The sequence below is a fragment of the Staurois parvus genome, unplaced genomic scaffold, assembly GCF_062004578.1.
Source record: "Staurois parvus isolate SC_StPar_1 unplaced genomic scaffold, SC_StPar_1.0 ptg000151l, whole genome shotgun sequence".
Classification (NCBI taxonomy): Eukaryota; Metazoa; Chordata; class Amphibia; order Anura; family Ranidae; genus Staurois; species Staurois parvus.
The window spans coordinates 23038001-23054046 of NW_028317947.1; the positions used below are offsets into that span (position 1 = coordinate 23038001).

General features: G+C 39.8%; 1 protein-coding gene across 5 annotated transcripts in view; it reads left to right on the forward strand.

Moving 5' to 3' along the window:
* Positions 1-7715, forward strand: part of CRHR1 (corticotropin releasing hormone receptor 1) — a 183698-nt gene extending 175983 nt beyond the window's left edge. For all 5 annotated transcript variants that reach the window (XM_089674641.1, XM_089674638.1, XM_089674642.1 and 2 more), the window contains 6 exons: positions 375-435; positions 3569-3641; positions 4368-4453; positions 4567-4702; positions 5848-5889; positions 6517-7715. In XM_089674641.1, coding sequence (XP_089530767.1) covers positions 375-435; positions 3569-3641; positions 4368-4453; positions 4567-4702; positions 5848-5889; positions 6517-6657 — 539 coding nt within the window. In that variant the 3' untranslated portion in view covers positions 6658-7715. The remainder of the gene's footprint in view (positions 1-374; positions 436-3568; positions 3642-4367; positions 4454-4566; positions 4703-5847; positions 5890-6516) is intronic.
* Positions 7716-16046: the final 8331 nt, after the last annotated feature.

Sequence of the window (16046 nt, forward strand, 5' to 3'; positions counted from 1 at the left end):
GTTTGCCAAACTCAAAGGAAATTGTCATGGGAGTCATGGTATAGTTGTCAAGTTTTTGTTAACCATTATATCATACGCTCAGTTCCTCACCTCTTCAAAACTGTGGGTGGGAGATTTCCAGGCCCTTGTGATAGTAAGCTGAGTGGCTATGAAGATGAAGGCAACTAGCGTAGGTTCAGTATGGGGAAGAGCGTTGACGGGGTCATGAAATAAAGCCTCATAAGGATTTTTCTGAATATTAGAATGAAAAAGTGTACGGATGAGGTTGTGAGCCGGGATCCAAAATTTGCTCACCTTTGGACAGGTCCACCAAATATGTGTCATGGTACCCTCCTGGGGACTAGAGTTTAATTTTTGTGATTGTGTCTTTCCAGGTATTCCATTTCCCATCATCGTGGCCTGGGCCATTGGCAAGCTATACTACGACAACGAGAAGTAAGAAGTTATGTTTTTGGGTCAACAAGAGTGTAAAGATACATAACTTTATAGTGTAAAGAGAGAAACAGAGGAATTTATTTGTAGAGAATATACACTGTGTGACAGGAAGCCAGGAAGAACTAAGGGATATGTCCAGGATGGGAGGTATATTTGTCCCAGATTCATGCTCTACACCCGACTGTTTTTCCTTTTGTGCTGTGTAGTGAGCCTGTCTGGCTCACTGATGATGTAATGAGCTCAGCTGTAGCAAGTTAAGGGCTTTTGGCTCTTTAAAACTCCCAGGCTGCTTAGGGAGAATGCTCCAATCTTGAACCAGTTTTCTGTGCAAGAAAGACTGGGGAGCAACCAAACAATACTGTGGTGAGAGTAAGTCTGATTTTGGACTTGGAGATGCTCTTTGTGAATGCCATGTGTCTGAGCAGTGGTAGGCTGTATCCAGAAAAAGTACATACAGTTGCAAGAAAAAGTATGTGAACCCCTTGGGATTACGTGGAGCTTTGCATGAATTGGGCATAAAATGTGCTCTGAACATCATCTAAGTCACAACAATAGAAGAACACAGTCTGCTGAACATAATACTACACACACATTAGATGTTGCCATGGTTTAATTGCACATAACATGTAAACATTCACAGTGCAGGGAGGAAAAAGTATGTGAACCTTTGGATTTAATAACTGGTTGACCCTCCTTTGGCAGCAATAACCTCAACCAAACGTTTCCTGTAGTTGCAGATCAGACCTGCACAACGATCTGGAGTCATTTTGGACCACTCCTCTTCACAAAACTGTTTCAGTGTAGCAATATTCTTGGGATGTCTGGTGTGAATCGCTCTCTTAAGGTCATGCCACAGCATTTCAATGGGGTTGAGGTCAGGACTCTGACTGGGCCACTCCAGGAGGCGTATTCTGTGCTGTTGCAGCCATTGTTTTGTTGAATTACTTGTATGCTTTGGGTCATTGTCCTGTTGCATCACCCATCCTCTGCGGAGCTTCAGTTGGCGGACAGATGGTCGTACGTTTTCCTGCAAAATGTCTTGATAAACTCTGGAATTCATTTTCCCATCAATGACAACAATCCGTCCAGACCCTGAGGCAGCAAAGCAGCCCCAAACCATGATGCTCCCTCCACCATGTTTCACAGTGGGGATGAGGTTTTGATGTTGGTGTGCTGTGCCTTTTTTTCTCCACACATAGTGTTGTGTGTTCTTCCCAAACAACTCAATCTTGGTTTCATCTGTCCACAGTATATTCTGCCAGTAGTGCTGTGGAACATCCAGGTGCTCTTTTGCAAACTTCAAACGTGCTGCAATCTTCTTTTTGGACAGCAATGGCTTCCTCCGTGGTGTCCTCCCATGTACTCCATTCTTGTTTAATGTTTTCCTTATTGTAGATGTGTCAACAAAAATGTTAGCATGTGCCAGAGATTTCTGTAGGTCTTTAGCTGACACTCTGGGATTCTTCTTCACCTCATTCTGCGCTGTGCTCTTGCAGTCATTTTTACAGGACGACCACGCCTAGGGAGAGTAGCAACAGTGCTAATCTTTCTCCATTTGTAGACAGTCTGTCTTACCGTGGACACAGGAACATCAAGGCTCAAGGAGATACTTTTGTAACCCTTTCCAGCTTCATGCAAGTCAACAATTCTTGATCGTAGGTCTTCTGAGAGCTCTTTTCTGCGAGGCATGGTTCACATCAGACAGTGCTTCTTGAAACCAGTAAACCCAAAACAGGTGTGTGTTTTTTAAGATCAGGACAGCTGTCAGCAACACATCCAATATCATCACACTGATTGGAGTCAAGGTTGGCTCACTCCTGGCTCCAATTAGCTCTGGGAGAAGTCATTAAGCTAGGGCCTCACATACTTTTTCCTCCCTGCACTGTGAATGTTTACATGTTATGTGCAATTAAACCATGGCAACATCTAATGTTTGTGTAGTATTATGCTCAGCAGACTGTGTTCTTCTATTGTTGTGACTTAGATGACGTTCAGAGCACATTTTATGCCCAATTCATGCAAAACTCCACGTAATCCCAAGGGGTTCACATACTTTTTCTTGCAACTGTAGAATCCTGTGTTTGCAGTTAGGTGCCCAATGTGGCGAGGCTTTATTTTCTGTTTTTTTGGGGGGTTTTTGCTGTTTTTGGTTATATGCACTTTGTGATCACCAGCCACAGCACAACTTTCTTCACCAAGATCCTGCTGTCATGCTGTGCCTCTTCCACCATGCTCTGACTCAACCAGGGGGTCAAGCACAACACGCCACTGAGCTAATTCCTCACAATTGATTCTGGAAGTAAAGGATTACTTCATTTTTAAATATGTTTTTCAGTTATACATGCAATACAAATATGTTGCAGCTTTTACCTGTATAATACATAAGATACCAGAAAAATGGTAGCAACGGACTTTGAAATACATATAGTTATTGGCACCACAAAGGACCTTTTTTTATATGAAGCTATAATGTTTATTATGCAAACATCAAAAGCACATATAACCCCATGTCCAATACTTTTCCACCAAACAATCCACATGTCAACTCAATGCGTTTCAAATGATCAAACATCTTACTCAGGAGCACATGTGAATAAAATCAGTATAACGTAACCTGGTCTCCTAAAACTACAAATATATACAGTGTGTTTGAACATGATTAATGTCAATTATACTTTCCAGAGGGGGACAATAAAAGAAAGATAGAGTAGCCAAAGAACACTCACATGTTTACACATTTATAAATTGACCCCTATATGTTATCTTCTCTGGCCTAAGTGCAAAGATGTGCAACTAACCACATGAAAACTACAATAAAACTAGGATTTAGGGTTAAACTGTGCTGTACTATAAAAAGCAAGCATCCATCAAACCAAGCATCCATCAAACCGTTATGTCTTCCGGAGGCAGCTGAGCAGAATGGAGGCAAGGGCATTCAGATACCCTTTTAGAACGTTTCACCTCCTTTTCACACTGCATCTCCTCAGTCTTATGTAAAATGTTTTTGGATGGTCTAGAAAGGGTAAAGTAAAAAAAATAGAGTTATCCTTTAAGTATGGTCATATAAAGTTTATTACACACTAAGCAAATTCAGGTAACTTCTGGGTTGTCATAATGCTCTGATCTACTGCAGGTGCTGGTTTGGGAAGAAGGCCGGAGTGTACACAGATTTTATTTATCAAGGTCCCGTCATCCTGGTACTGCTGGTAAGGACATTAGCTGATCTCACTAGGCCTGGGCTGTAATGACCTCAGTGTTTGGGCATCTGGAACTTTTTTCTAATTTTTGGAGCACAGAAAGCACTATTTTACTAGACCGAAAACAAGACTTACACTTACAATGCACTCACTTTGTTTATAGACAGGCAGTAAAAGTCAGTAGTGTACAGTAATGACTCTTTCTATTTTGCATAGATACAATAACTGTATGAAAAAATATTGAAGGGTTCCTTGGATCTTACAATTCAATAACAGCAGACTCGTAGACAGGGGCAGACTGACAACTCATGGGGCCCCCAGGAAATAGGGGATCATGAGGCCCCTGTGTCCTTGCCCAAACTCAAAAAAGCCTATGAAAAAGGTACCGGGGGCATCTCATGGGGCCCCCTACTGACCCTGGGCCCTCGGGCAGTGCCTGAGTTTCCAAATGGTCAGTCCACCCCTGCTCGTAGACTAGCACACCTCAACTGAAAAGCAGCATAGCAGTCCATACAAATGGAAGTGTACATAGTTTTCCAAGCTCAATAAAGTAGTAGCATAAAAACAGTATGGGTGGGAGTTCATTCTTCTACAAATATGTTTTTGAACTATGGGAGAATATGCAAATACGGTGGGATTTAAACTTCTAAAATAAGCCACATGCTTATTGTGCACTAAGATGCTCATCATTATACAGGTATTTGATGTTTCACATAATGACTTTTTTTTTCTTAGATAAACTTTATATTTTTATTTAACATTGTGAGGATTCTGATGACCAAGCTCCGAGCCTCCACTACTTCAGAGACCATCCAGTACAGGTAAGTTATCCCTTCTCAATGTGCTTTATCTTTATGCTCTTATGTTTTTCCACACTCCAGGCTGCCTTTCTCTTCTTGGGTATCCCTGTTCATTTTTCTTCATTGCCTTCCAGGAAAGCAGTAAAGGCGACTCTGGTTCTGCTGCCTCTTCTGGGAATCACCTACATGCTTTTCTTTGTCACTCCAGGAGAAGATGAAGTCTCACGAATCGTCTTCATCTATTTCAATTCATTCTTGCAGTCCTTCCAGGTAGGAAAGGGAATTTTGATCAGTACTGAGTATATAGAGTATAAAGTATGATATTTTGGGGTCGGGATCATAAGCCAGCAATTTCTTTGTAAAACAAACAGCTTTTTTTCTCTAAAAATGTCAAACAAAGGAGCTTATCAATAAGCAAACAAAATTGGTTTAAAATAGAAGTATGTGCCTTAAAAAAATGCTGCATCTGTCTCCCACCAGCTCTGCATAGAGAACTGAGCGATCACTGTGATCGCTCAGTTCTCCCCCGCTGCTCTGAGCAGAGAGCAGTGACTGTCAGTCACTGGCTCTCTGCTCTGCCTCTCTCACTGGAGCACTGGGCTGTGGAGGGCTGGTCCAGGCTTCTGAGAACATTTCAACCATATGGTCAGGATCCTGAATCTGCTCTGTGATGTCAACTGACAGTGGGCTTCAGCAGTACAGAACTAGCTGCACTCCTGTGATCCATATCAGTACAGTCAAAAAAACTTTGACTATACTTCTCCTTTTAAAAAATGTCAGGTTTCCGCCAAAATGAACTAGTCCCACAACAAGGTTAAAATTTCCTGCCTCCTCCAGGGATCCAGAAAAGGTCACAAATAGCTCAGCAGCATCTTAGCAGCCAAACAGTCTAACAAACCAAATCCTCAATATTATAATGGGACAGAATTGCCCTCTTTCAGTTGCACTGTGGGAGAATGTAAGCGGAATACTCTCTGGACGACTTGACATTTCTGTTACCTTTGAGGGACTGAAGTCTCTTTCCCATCCAAGATCTCCTTCGAATTCTGGGACCCATATCAGGAGTTAATAATCCTAGGAAAACTGCAAAACAGTTTTGCCTCTTAATTGCATCACCCTGAAACCCCTTACCATGCACAGGTAAGAATCCCTTCTTTGGTCGCTCTTCTTAAAGGGACCACACCTCCCCCCAAACCATGGTGACAGGTGTGTGTATCATTTTAGTCTTCTGACTCCTTTGAGAGGCACTATGTGCAGTCATCTTAGAAAGGCTTTCAGGGGCCAGGGCAGCCAACCAATTTCAGGAGTTCAGCAGCCCATATAAGTGGAAATTTCAGTAATTTTTTACCACTTCCTGTCCACCAGAAATCATACAACATTGGCCTCTTGCTAATTCTTTTTGTTTATTTCTTTAGGGTTTTTTTGTTTCAGTCTTCTACTGTTTCCTAAACAGCGAGGTAAGTGTATTTGAATTATTTTAGCCTTGTGGTGGTCTGTCTTCTAGCTTTTTTCAGGACTACAACTAGGGTGTCTATGCGAAGATGAGGAAAATTAAATATGCTATTAGAAATAAATACGTATTTGCAAATTTTTTTCTATAAAAAATGTGGAAATCTGTTGAGGCAACCTTTTGATTCATGCAACACAGCCATACTATAGAAAGTTGATACCATTGTTTCCTGTTTCAGTGTTCCATCTTCCAGCATCATCTTTTAGTTAACTGGACAACCAGTCAGCTTTTTTTTCATTAGTCTATGTTTAAACATGGTTATTAAAGAGTCTACTATGCCAAACAACTCGGTACAGACTTCTGTGTTTGTTTGGCATTGGTCCTTGTCTCATTCACTGAAATGTACAACGTAACATCCCTTACTCTTCCTCTCTTTCAAGTGAAATTTCTTCTAAGTAACCCAGGGGCAGGTTGTGCTGAACATAGTCTTAACATTATCAAGGGTGCTCAATGCCAGGGTTTTAATCTTGTTATGTCCCATTTTACATAAAACAATAATGATCATGTGATAAGTAAATCAAAATGTGTATGTGAATAGATCTTTTAACTAGTAATTATATCATTCCATTTTCAGGTGCGCTCTGCAGTCAGAAAGAGATGGCATCGTTGGCAGGACAAGCACTCCATTCGAGCTCGTGTTGCCCGTGCAATGTCTATTCCCACGTCACCCACACGGGTTAGCTTCCACAGCATCAAGCAATCTTCTGCTATCTGACCCACCACTTTTTGAATGACTCCTCTAGAGCTTCCCACCCGTATAAAGCGAGGTTGTAGAGGCTACAGAATTGAGTATGGTCACTAGACTGAACAGTAACCGAGAGACCACATTCCTTGTGTTAAACTAGTTGTATTTCGACAATCAAAAAAAAAAAAAGAAGGAAAGGAGCACCCGAACTTTCCGCCTTAGTGCAATATTGGCAACTGCTAGATTTGAACTGCTAGGGGACTAATGCAGAAACAGAAAACCACTGAAGCAGAGAAACCAATAGATAGAACACAGCACAATCCATAAACTTGTACTGATATATCACCAGCCACAACCAAACAATTGCTGAGAATGTGCATCTAGGCTACCTAGCCAATCCTCTGTGCCTCAACGTGGAAAATGACTGGCATCAGGCTTATCCATTGGTGATAGGAAAGTTGCCTAACGCTTTGTGAACCATTCATTTTCTACACAGACTATGAGCACAACTGACTGTGCCGATGAAGGTGGCTCTTCAGTTCAGGTCACACGTACCCTAGCAGCGAATATAGTGCCATGTGATTGTATATCAAGGGGACCAAATGAACCAATGAAATTATGCAGTGGCCTTCTAGTCAAGTTGGCGTGACAACATTGTAGAAGATGTTTTACTTGACTCAGGAGTAAAGTGGATGAGGCCTGACTTATTAACCAAGTGGCACTGGTCCTACTCGCTTTGTTGCCTGACTTTGTAATAAGACTGTAAATGTAATGCAGCTAGGGCAAGCCTGAAGAAAACATTGTGTCTGTTTAAAATTATCAATCAGTATGCTGGGTCATAACAATTCTATATTAACTGCGAATTTGTACAAAGAGATTCTATGCGTGAATGTTCTAACGCTGGACCTAATGCCTGACTGGGGCAGAAAAAAAAAGTGCCACTGTGGACCGGATCTGCAACCCAAATAGCTCTGTGCTATGGACATTTTTGCTGCACATATGTGTGTTAGAGTGTTGCACTAAAATATAAAAAATGTCTTTATATATTGTCACGCTACACAAATAAATCCTTAAAATGGTGATGAAAATTGTCTACTAATGTGTGCCACAGCTACTTCTCGGAAACAAGTGTCATACATATGTAAGGGTCCTGAAGGGATTATGTCAGGCTTCTGAGAAAAGGTTACGATGGGAGATGTCCATTTGTCAAATTTTGTATTAGTTCACAATGCAATAATGGACAAATACCAGAGATGTTTACGAAGTAGGAAAAACTGAGTGGAATTATAAAAAAAAATGAAACTAAAATGTGGACCTGTTGGCCATGGTAGCCAATAAAGTTTTAATGGTCTAATGAAATACCGAATGTGATTGGCTGTTGTGTGGTAATATGAAGTATAGTGTCTAAAACCCTGCAAAATGTTGTTCATACCCATGTTCTCCTATACATTGGTCAACAGCTTACAAATATGGGCAACCCAAGGACATTCAGTATTACCTGAGATGGTATTGGGTTGTTATTTTAATCCAAAATATGGTATACGTTTGCAGGCCTTTATGTTCTGGCTGATGTTCTGCTTTTATGAAATTCTCCTATGATATTATTTAGTCTTTGTAAAAAGACAATGGAGGGGGTGCTGCAACTGTGGAGAAAAATAGAGCTAACTGAATTATATTGCTCATTGACGTAAGCTGGCTGATAGATAGGGCCCCCTATCCCCCCTCTCCTTGCTGTGGAGTTTGAATGACCTGTAGTAGAATTCATACAAGTTAGTGAGAAGGCAGATGTGCTGGTTGTGTCCTTGATGACCAGCCTGACTTTATTAAGACTCATTACACTGAACAGGTGGTCTGACACCTATAGGCTCCATGCACACGGGGCGTTTTGATAATGCTGGTAACGTTAGCTGTGTAAAGTCATGTGAAAAACATTAGTTTTTCAGCTTTTTTTCATTCGACTCTTTACAATACCTAACACAGAGCCGACAACCTAATAGTAGGGCACTCTGATCAACAGCTAAATTCCTGGTCTCTAGGTCTGTCATCCCCTCCTACCTTCAGCATCTCACTATTGGATAGTGAGACTACTCGCAGTGATGGGGCAATGATATGGTGCTGAAGGTTCAAGGAAGTAAGCGGAACATGACAACCACATGACCTGCAGGGTGTCAGAACGTCACCGTTTTGGGGGATATCGGCTACTATATGGAGATTAGAATGTGGAGGCAAGGGAAGGTGATTGCTCTTCAATTTGTTTGGCAGTTTTAAGTGATAAGCTACATATTAAAGTGTTACTAAACCGAGGACCCTGCATTCACTATATCTGGTCTCCCACAGTACATACAACATGGAAATGCAATTAGTTACATAGTTAGTCTTGCTGAAAAAGACATCCAGTTCAACCATTAAAAAAAAAAAAAAAAAAAAAATTATAATCCTACACCCACAGTATATCCAGAGGAAGGCAAAATAAAACAGCAAAGCATGATCCAATTTGCTTCTGCAGGGAAAAAAATTACTTTTTGGTCCCACAGGACGCAATCGGATATTCCCTGGATCAACTTTACCTATAAATGTTAGTATCCAGTTATATTCTGTGTATCTAGAAAAGAATTCAGGACTTTTTTAAAGCAATCCACTGAGCTGGCCAGAACCAACTCTTGAGGGAGTCCATTCCACATTTTCACAGCTCTCACTATGAAGAAACCTTTCCGTGTTTGGAGATTACATTTCTTTTCCTCCAGACGTAAAGAGTGCCCCCTTGTCCTCTGTGATGACCTCAGGTTGAATAGCTCTACACCGAGTTCACTATATGAACCACTGATGTATTATACATGGAGATCATATCCCCCCTTATGTATTATACATGGAGATCATATCCCCCCTTATGTATTATACATGGAGATCATATCCCCCTTATGTATTATACATGGAGATCATATCCCCCCTTATGTATTATACATGGAGATCATATCCCCCTTATGTATTATACATGGAGATCATATCCCCCTAATGTATTATACATGGAGATCATATCCCCCTTATGTATTATACATGGAGATCATATCCCCCCTTATGTATTATACATGGAGATCATATCCCCCTTATGTATTATACATGTTGATCATATCCCCCCTTATGTATTATACATGTTGATCATATCCCCCCTTATGTATTATACATGGTGATCATATCCCCCCTTATGCATTATACATGGAGATCATATCCCCCTTATGTATTATACATGTTGATCATATCCCCCCTTATGTATTATACATGTTAATCATATCCCCCCTTTATCTCCTCTAATCTTTCCTCATAGCTGAGCTCCTCCATGCCTCTTATCAGTTTGGTTGCCCTTCTCTGTACTCTCTCCAGTTCCCCAATGTTTTTTTTGTAAATTGGTGCCCAAAACCGAACTGCATATTCCAGATGAGGTATAATTATTTTAGTAAATATAAACTGATAAATACCTTTTCTCATCAGCAGTTAGAGCAGTCTTGTGACTTCAGCAGAGCATTGGTTAAAGACTGTAGGAGGAGTTTTCTTTCTGCTTTAGGAGGATGCAAAACCCCTGACCCACTGTCTGGACAGCGCTGTTTGGCCCTGTACTGATCATATGCACTCTCTCTCAAAAACAAATAAAACCTCTCTAGCAATACACATGTGGCTATGGGCTCAGTCTGTCAGGAGAAAAGGTGTGGACATTTGAACAAGAGGAGGAACAGAGAAGAAAGGATCAAACGTCCTTTTTACACAATGCAGAGGATTAACCCCTTAGGTTCCACAGTGAGTATAACAAGCATGCTTTGCTGCATATACAGACTGATTGTACTGTTGTGGGTTTAGTAACACTTTAAATTCTGTTTTTATCAGAAGAACCACTTAGAAAAAATAAGAGTACCTAAGCAGCTAATACAGCTCTATCAATGAGTAGTGAGATGTTTGGTGGGTGAGGCTTATCTTCTGCAATTTCATCTGCATACAGGTTTCTTTAGGGAGCATAGAAGAGGATTCTTGGAATAAAAGTTTTAGCAGGGATCTTGTAGTGACCACTCTGTTCTAGGTGCTTACATTGGTGCCATAGACTAACTAGAAAAAAAACAGAGGGCAAAATTCGTCCTTTGACACATACAAGCATGGCCTTTGACATATGCATCCCAGGGGCTCTTCTCCATATAGCATACTTGGAAGCCAAAGAAATCTCTTGGTACTCTGTCTTGTTGTCACTTTAATACTAGGGATAGACCTGATGTGGCAAAAGTGTCACTGGCCTGTATCATTTTGTACTGCGGGAGAGGAGCCTGGATCCCACAGTATTGAACGTTGCAGAAAGTCTTCTCCTTCACCCCTCACACTGTCAGCATTGTATCTAAGAAACTGAAGCCATAGGTTACCTTTGGAAGGAAAATAGTGGTTCACGTAAGGCCCAATTACTGCCCAGCTGGGCTGAAAGCTGGGGGGGAAAATTAGTGACTTCCTTTCAGAATCAGACCATCATCAGCCTAGACTAGAGCACAGATACAGATTTAATATCAGCTCAGGCTGGGAGGGAAGTAGCTCTAATGCAAAGCAAAAAAAATCTCAAGGTCAGGAGAGAACACCCCGCAGGGGACTCGTGAGAGAATGAACGTCATCCTGACCACCTAATCTTAACTATGAGTTACAATTTCATACTCTATCAATATATTAATATCATAATATAGATAATATTAATATTAATGCAGTATATTAATATAGTTTATGACAAATTCTTTTTATTGCTTCTTTGCTTCTGCTATTACTCTTATATTTAAACCACTGCACACGCTTTTCCTTTCAAACATCCATCACACAAAACATTTTATACAGTAAGTTGAGAGTTCTTTTCAGTGTCCCAGTCCACTGGACAATACAAATATGGCTTATGCAAAAATCTGATTAATTTTAAAAATTCATAACTATGCTGGCTTATGGAAGAAAGATTCATATGTATTTGCCTACATACCCACATGGAAGAAAAATATATTTTAAATATATTTTAAAAATATTCTTCCCAAATATATTGACATATATTTGAATATACTACAAATTTGTATGCTGTATTCAATATATTTCAAAATATATTTATATATATATATATATATATATATATACAGTATATATATATATATATATACAGTATATATATAGAGAGAGCGAGAGAGAGAGAGAGAGAGAGAGAGAGAGAGAGAGAGATAGATAGATCCTATGGAGAGATAGATAGATAGATAGATAGATAGATAGATAGATAGATAGATAGATAGATAGATAGATAGATAAATTGCATGTTGAAATGTATTTTTTATATATTACAATATATATATATATATAAAATATTTTAAAAAATATATTTTTTAAATATATTCTTCAGATTTTTTTTTAACATATAAAAAAGTAATTTTAACATTTGTTTTTACATTTATTTGTAAATGCATTCCAAAAATGTAGATTAAATGTATTTTTAAATACATACAGTATATTTGAAAATGTATTTTTAAAAATATTTTTCTTATATTTTGTAATATAAATGCATTTCAACTTACTGTATAGATAGATAGATAGATAGATAGATAGATAGATAGATAGATAGATAGATAGATATTGAAATATATCAATAAAAATACCACCAAAATAAAGTTTTATCTGTCTCAAAAAATGCTAAAAAATTAATATGGGTACAGTGTTGCATGACCACGCAATTGTCATTCAAAGTGTGATAGTGCTGAAAGCTGCAAATTGGCCTGGACAGGAAGGGGGTGAAAGTGTCCGGACTTGAAGTGGTTAAAAATTACCTTTCCTTTTCAAACTGCAGCCACTGTCATATTCTTCAATATGGCAACCTGAAAGTGTTCTGTATATCGTTGATGTACAGAACACCCCCAAAATTCCTGCTTGTGTGGTTAGCGCCCTGATTTTAACAGAAATCTGCAATAAGATACAAATAAAATGTTAGGAACTCCTTGCTATAGGAATTTCAGTTTTGGTGAGATGCTCCCTAAAGGTTAAATATTTTTAAAGGACTCTGCAGCTTTTCTCATCAGAACACTGACAGTACGCCATATATAGGAAACAAAAAGAAGGCGCATTGGCCTAGTGCATTACCTTTAAAAATGAGATTTATTTATAAAAAGTAAAATATTCACAAGAGAAATAAAATCAAATGGAAAGCATGTCACAAGATATGCAAAGTGGTCCAAAACCCCTGAAGGTGGTCTGGTTGGGGACTGTAGACCGCTAGGTAGCTGGTGGCTAACGCGTTTCTAGGTTGTACCTCTTCCTCAGAGCCTCCTGAGAGTACACCAGGCGATTATAACGAACCAAACTCCCATTTAGATTTTGTATGCAAAGGACATATTTCTTAAAAGCAACAAAAGGTTGTTTCTATGATCCTGTGCAGCAGAGACCACTGACCGCTTTTGAGTTTATTCATTTGTAGTTCTGCCTCTGGCTGTAGACATTAGCTGTTAGAAGTTCACAGTGCACAAAGGTTCAGGCGTATTAGAGGGCTCTATCCAGTCCTGTGTATAAAGCACAACACATCTTTAATCTGTGAAGGATAGAGGAATAAAAATTTTCAGTTCCAAAATTTTCTGCATCAAGATGTCCCCCCCCCCTATAGATGTATACTTACCAAGATCTCATTGCTGGGCTTTAATTGTTTGTTTACATTCAGCATTAAATGGCTCCCTCTTCAGTCTGCGCCTGGCCTTTACAGCAACTTAAACTCCTATAGAGTTCACCTACCTTCATCTGATGGTCACAAGACAGCCTCATAGAAATGAGGTTGTAATGTGCAAGCAAGGGCAGGAGATGGAATCTTTCACAGCTGAATGTAAACAAACACCAGAGCCCATGCCCGTCTGTCTCTGTAAGTATGCATTAGAGAGGGAAGGTTGGATCGTTAATGTCAGTGCAAAGGAGCAAAAAAGAATTTATTCTTGGAATACTCTGGTGTTGTTTTGTGGCAGTACCCAGTATTGCAGAGTTCCCCTTTAAGCCTTAATGTTTCTAGTTTGCAAAAGATACAGAACTAACTCTTAGTTCACCCCCTCCCCCACACATCCTATGTAACAGTCTGTCCTAGATTAGCAGCTGACACCTTGAACTTTCCATTGGTGATAAGTTCAGCAAAATATAAAACTGCAAAAGGCTATATATCCTGTAAACTGCTTACAAGAAACGTTAAGAGGAACTATATGCATTGTGATGGAATCGCTGAAATATATACCCTGTAAGATGCTTTTGAAATTACTTAGCTTTGCAGGCATGAGCCTGGCTGAGTCCCAGCTGGTAATAAAGCTTGTTTTCCTCAGAAGTCCGTGTCCAGAGTTCCCTGGTTTTCCCAAAGTTGCCACTACAGTTTAACACAAGGATCCTGATACAATGATGCAGAACAAAGAGCAATCACGATGAGCCTATTACAGCCTACCCTGATCTGATATCCAATATTTTGCTGTGGACCAGTGAACTTTGCACACCACCCTTGCCCTTTCTGCTGCAACAATCAAAATTACCTTGAGATATTATTTCAGAATGTGTTTACAAGGAAAGATAAGACACATTACTTCACAGTTTACCTTGTTTCCTATCAGCTTTGTGGAAGCAAAGGGTTAATTATAGCAAATGAGGTGTGATGGGTAGGTGACCAGTTTGGCTGATTATACAGCAATTAGCTGTCTAAATGGCCCTGTCCCTTTCTCCACAATAGTAATGAGGATGTCACAGCATTGGTGATTTACGGTGTAAACCTTGTTAGCCTGTAAAGGACGGCTTTTCACAGTGTCAATTAGTCATTTAAGCGATTACATGGCAAGGTACACAGACTCCGGCTTTGTGTAGCCTGCCAAAGGGAGGTTACGGTACAATTATGTTCAGTATTCTGCGTTTCTAGAATAAATATTTGCATTCACTTTAAATGCATAAATCAGTATGCCTTCTTAATTGTTTGTACATCACTATAACCACACTATAATATTGGTTTTTAACACTCCACAGAGGTCACTTTAGAGCAAGGTTTTTTTTCTTTTTAGTTTTTTTTCTTTTTCCATTAATAGATCAGTACACCAAAAACTGACATTGCAGATCTGAGGCTATGGGGTTGATTTACTAGAACTGGTGCATTCAGAATCTGCTGCAGCTGTGCATGGTAGCCAATCAGCTTCTAACTACAGCTTGTTCAAATAAATTTTGACAAAAAAAAAAAACTTGGAAGCTGATTGGTTTCTGTGCAGAGCTGCACCAGATTTTGCATGCTTCAGTTTTATTAAATCAACCCCTATGGCTCCTGGATCCCCAACCTCTTATCTCTTACCTATGTCTCTGAGCTTCACCGTCTTACTGCAACACTGTCCACAGTTAGTTTGAAGTGTACCTTTAGCTAAACTTTTTTTAAATTTATTTTGGGCTCTATTTATCAATGTTTTTACCCATGATTCAAACAACTTTCATGCAAGATTCACTCATGTTTAAATAAAATTAGTAGAAAAATTGTTGAATCTTGTTAGAGCACTTGAGCTTCAGCGACAGGGGCTCTTGACTGTTGGCAGTTAGTAGAAGTAATGGGGTCATTAATATGCAAAGAAAATTGCAGGCAACTGGCCATAAAGACGGGATGCAGGCCTGTTAAAGGGGTGATGTACCTCTAGGATCCCATTTACCTGTGCTCAAAGCTGAAGATGGACTTCTTCAGCCTCAAAGGATCTTCCCACCCTCCCCATATGTTGCTGATGTCACAGCTTTATTGGCGGAGTTTACCTTGCCAGTTTAAAATAACACCTGATATGACCGCCGACCACATTTCAAAATTCGCTCCTACTGTCTCCCCAATGTGCTTTCAAGGCTGTAGAGAGTGTGGCACTCTCATTCGTATCTGATGGTCATGCCCCAAAGCAACTCGATTTTGGACTGATCCCAAATTTAACCGCCAACCAGAGCAAACTGGTGGGGTTTGTGTTTCTGGAATCTCTGCAAATGCTGGCTAGAGCCTGGACACAGTCATACCACAACTTTGCTGAGGTTCAGCAAAGACTAATAGGAACCATAGTCCATGAGATGCTCACTTCCATCCTTGAAGACTCCAATGCCAAATTCTTAAAGGTCAGGGATCCCTGGATATCCTATAATGCTCATCTGAATATTGACCTAACCTGATGTACTTTGTCATTCCCCCGATGAAGCCACGTGACCGGTGGCGTAACGCGTAGGGGAGGGGCTTTGACGTCATGACGCTCAATGGTTCCATACTGACACCAGCTGGCAATTTTAGAATTTTCATCACTGAAAAAAATCTGGACGACACATTTTGTGCACAAATCAGTTTTTATACAGAGTATATGTGAGTGCATTACTTTTATTAATAATATGGTTTTAAAAGAATAATATACTATGATTTGATTCAT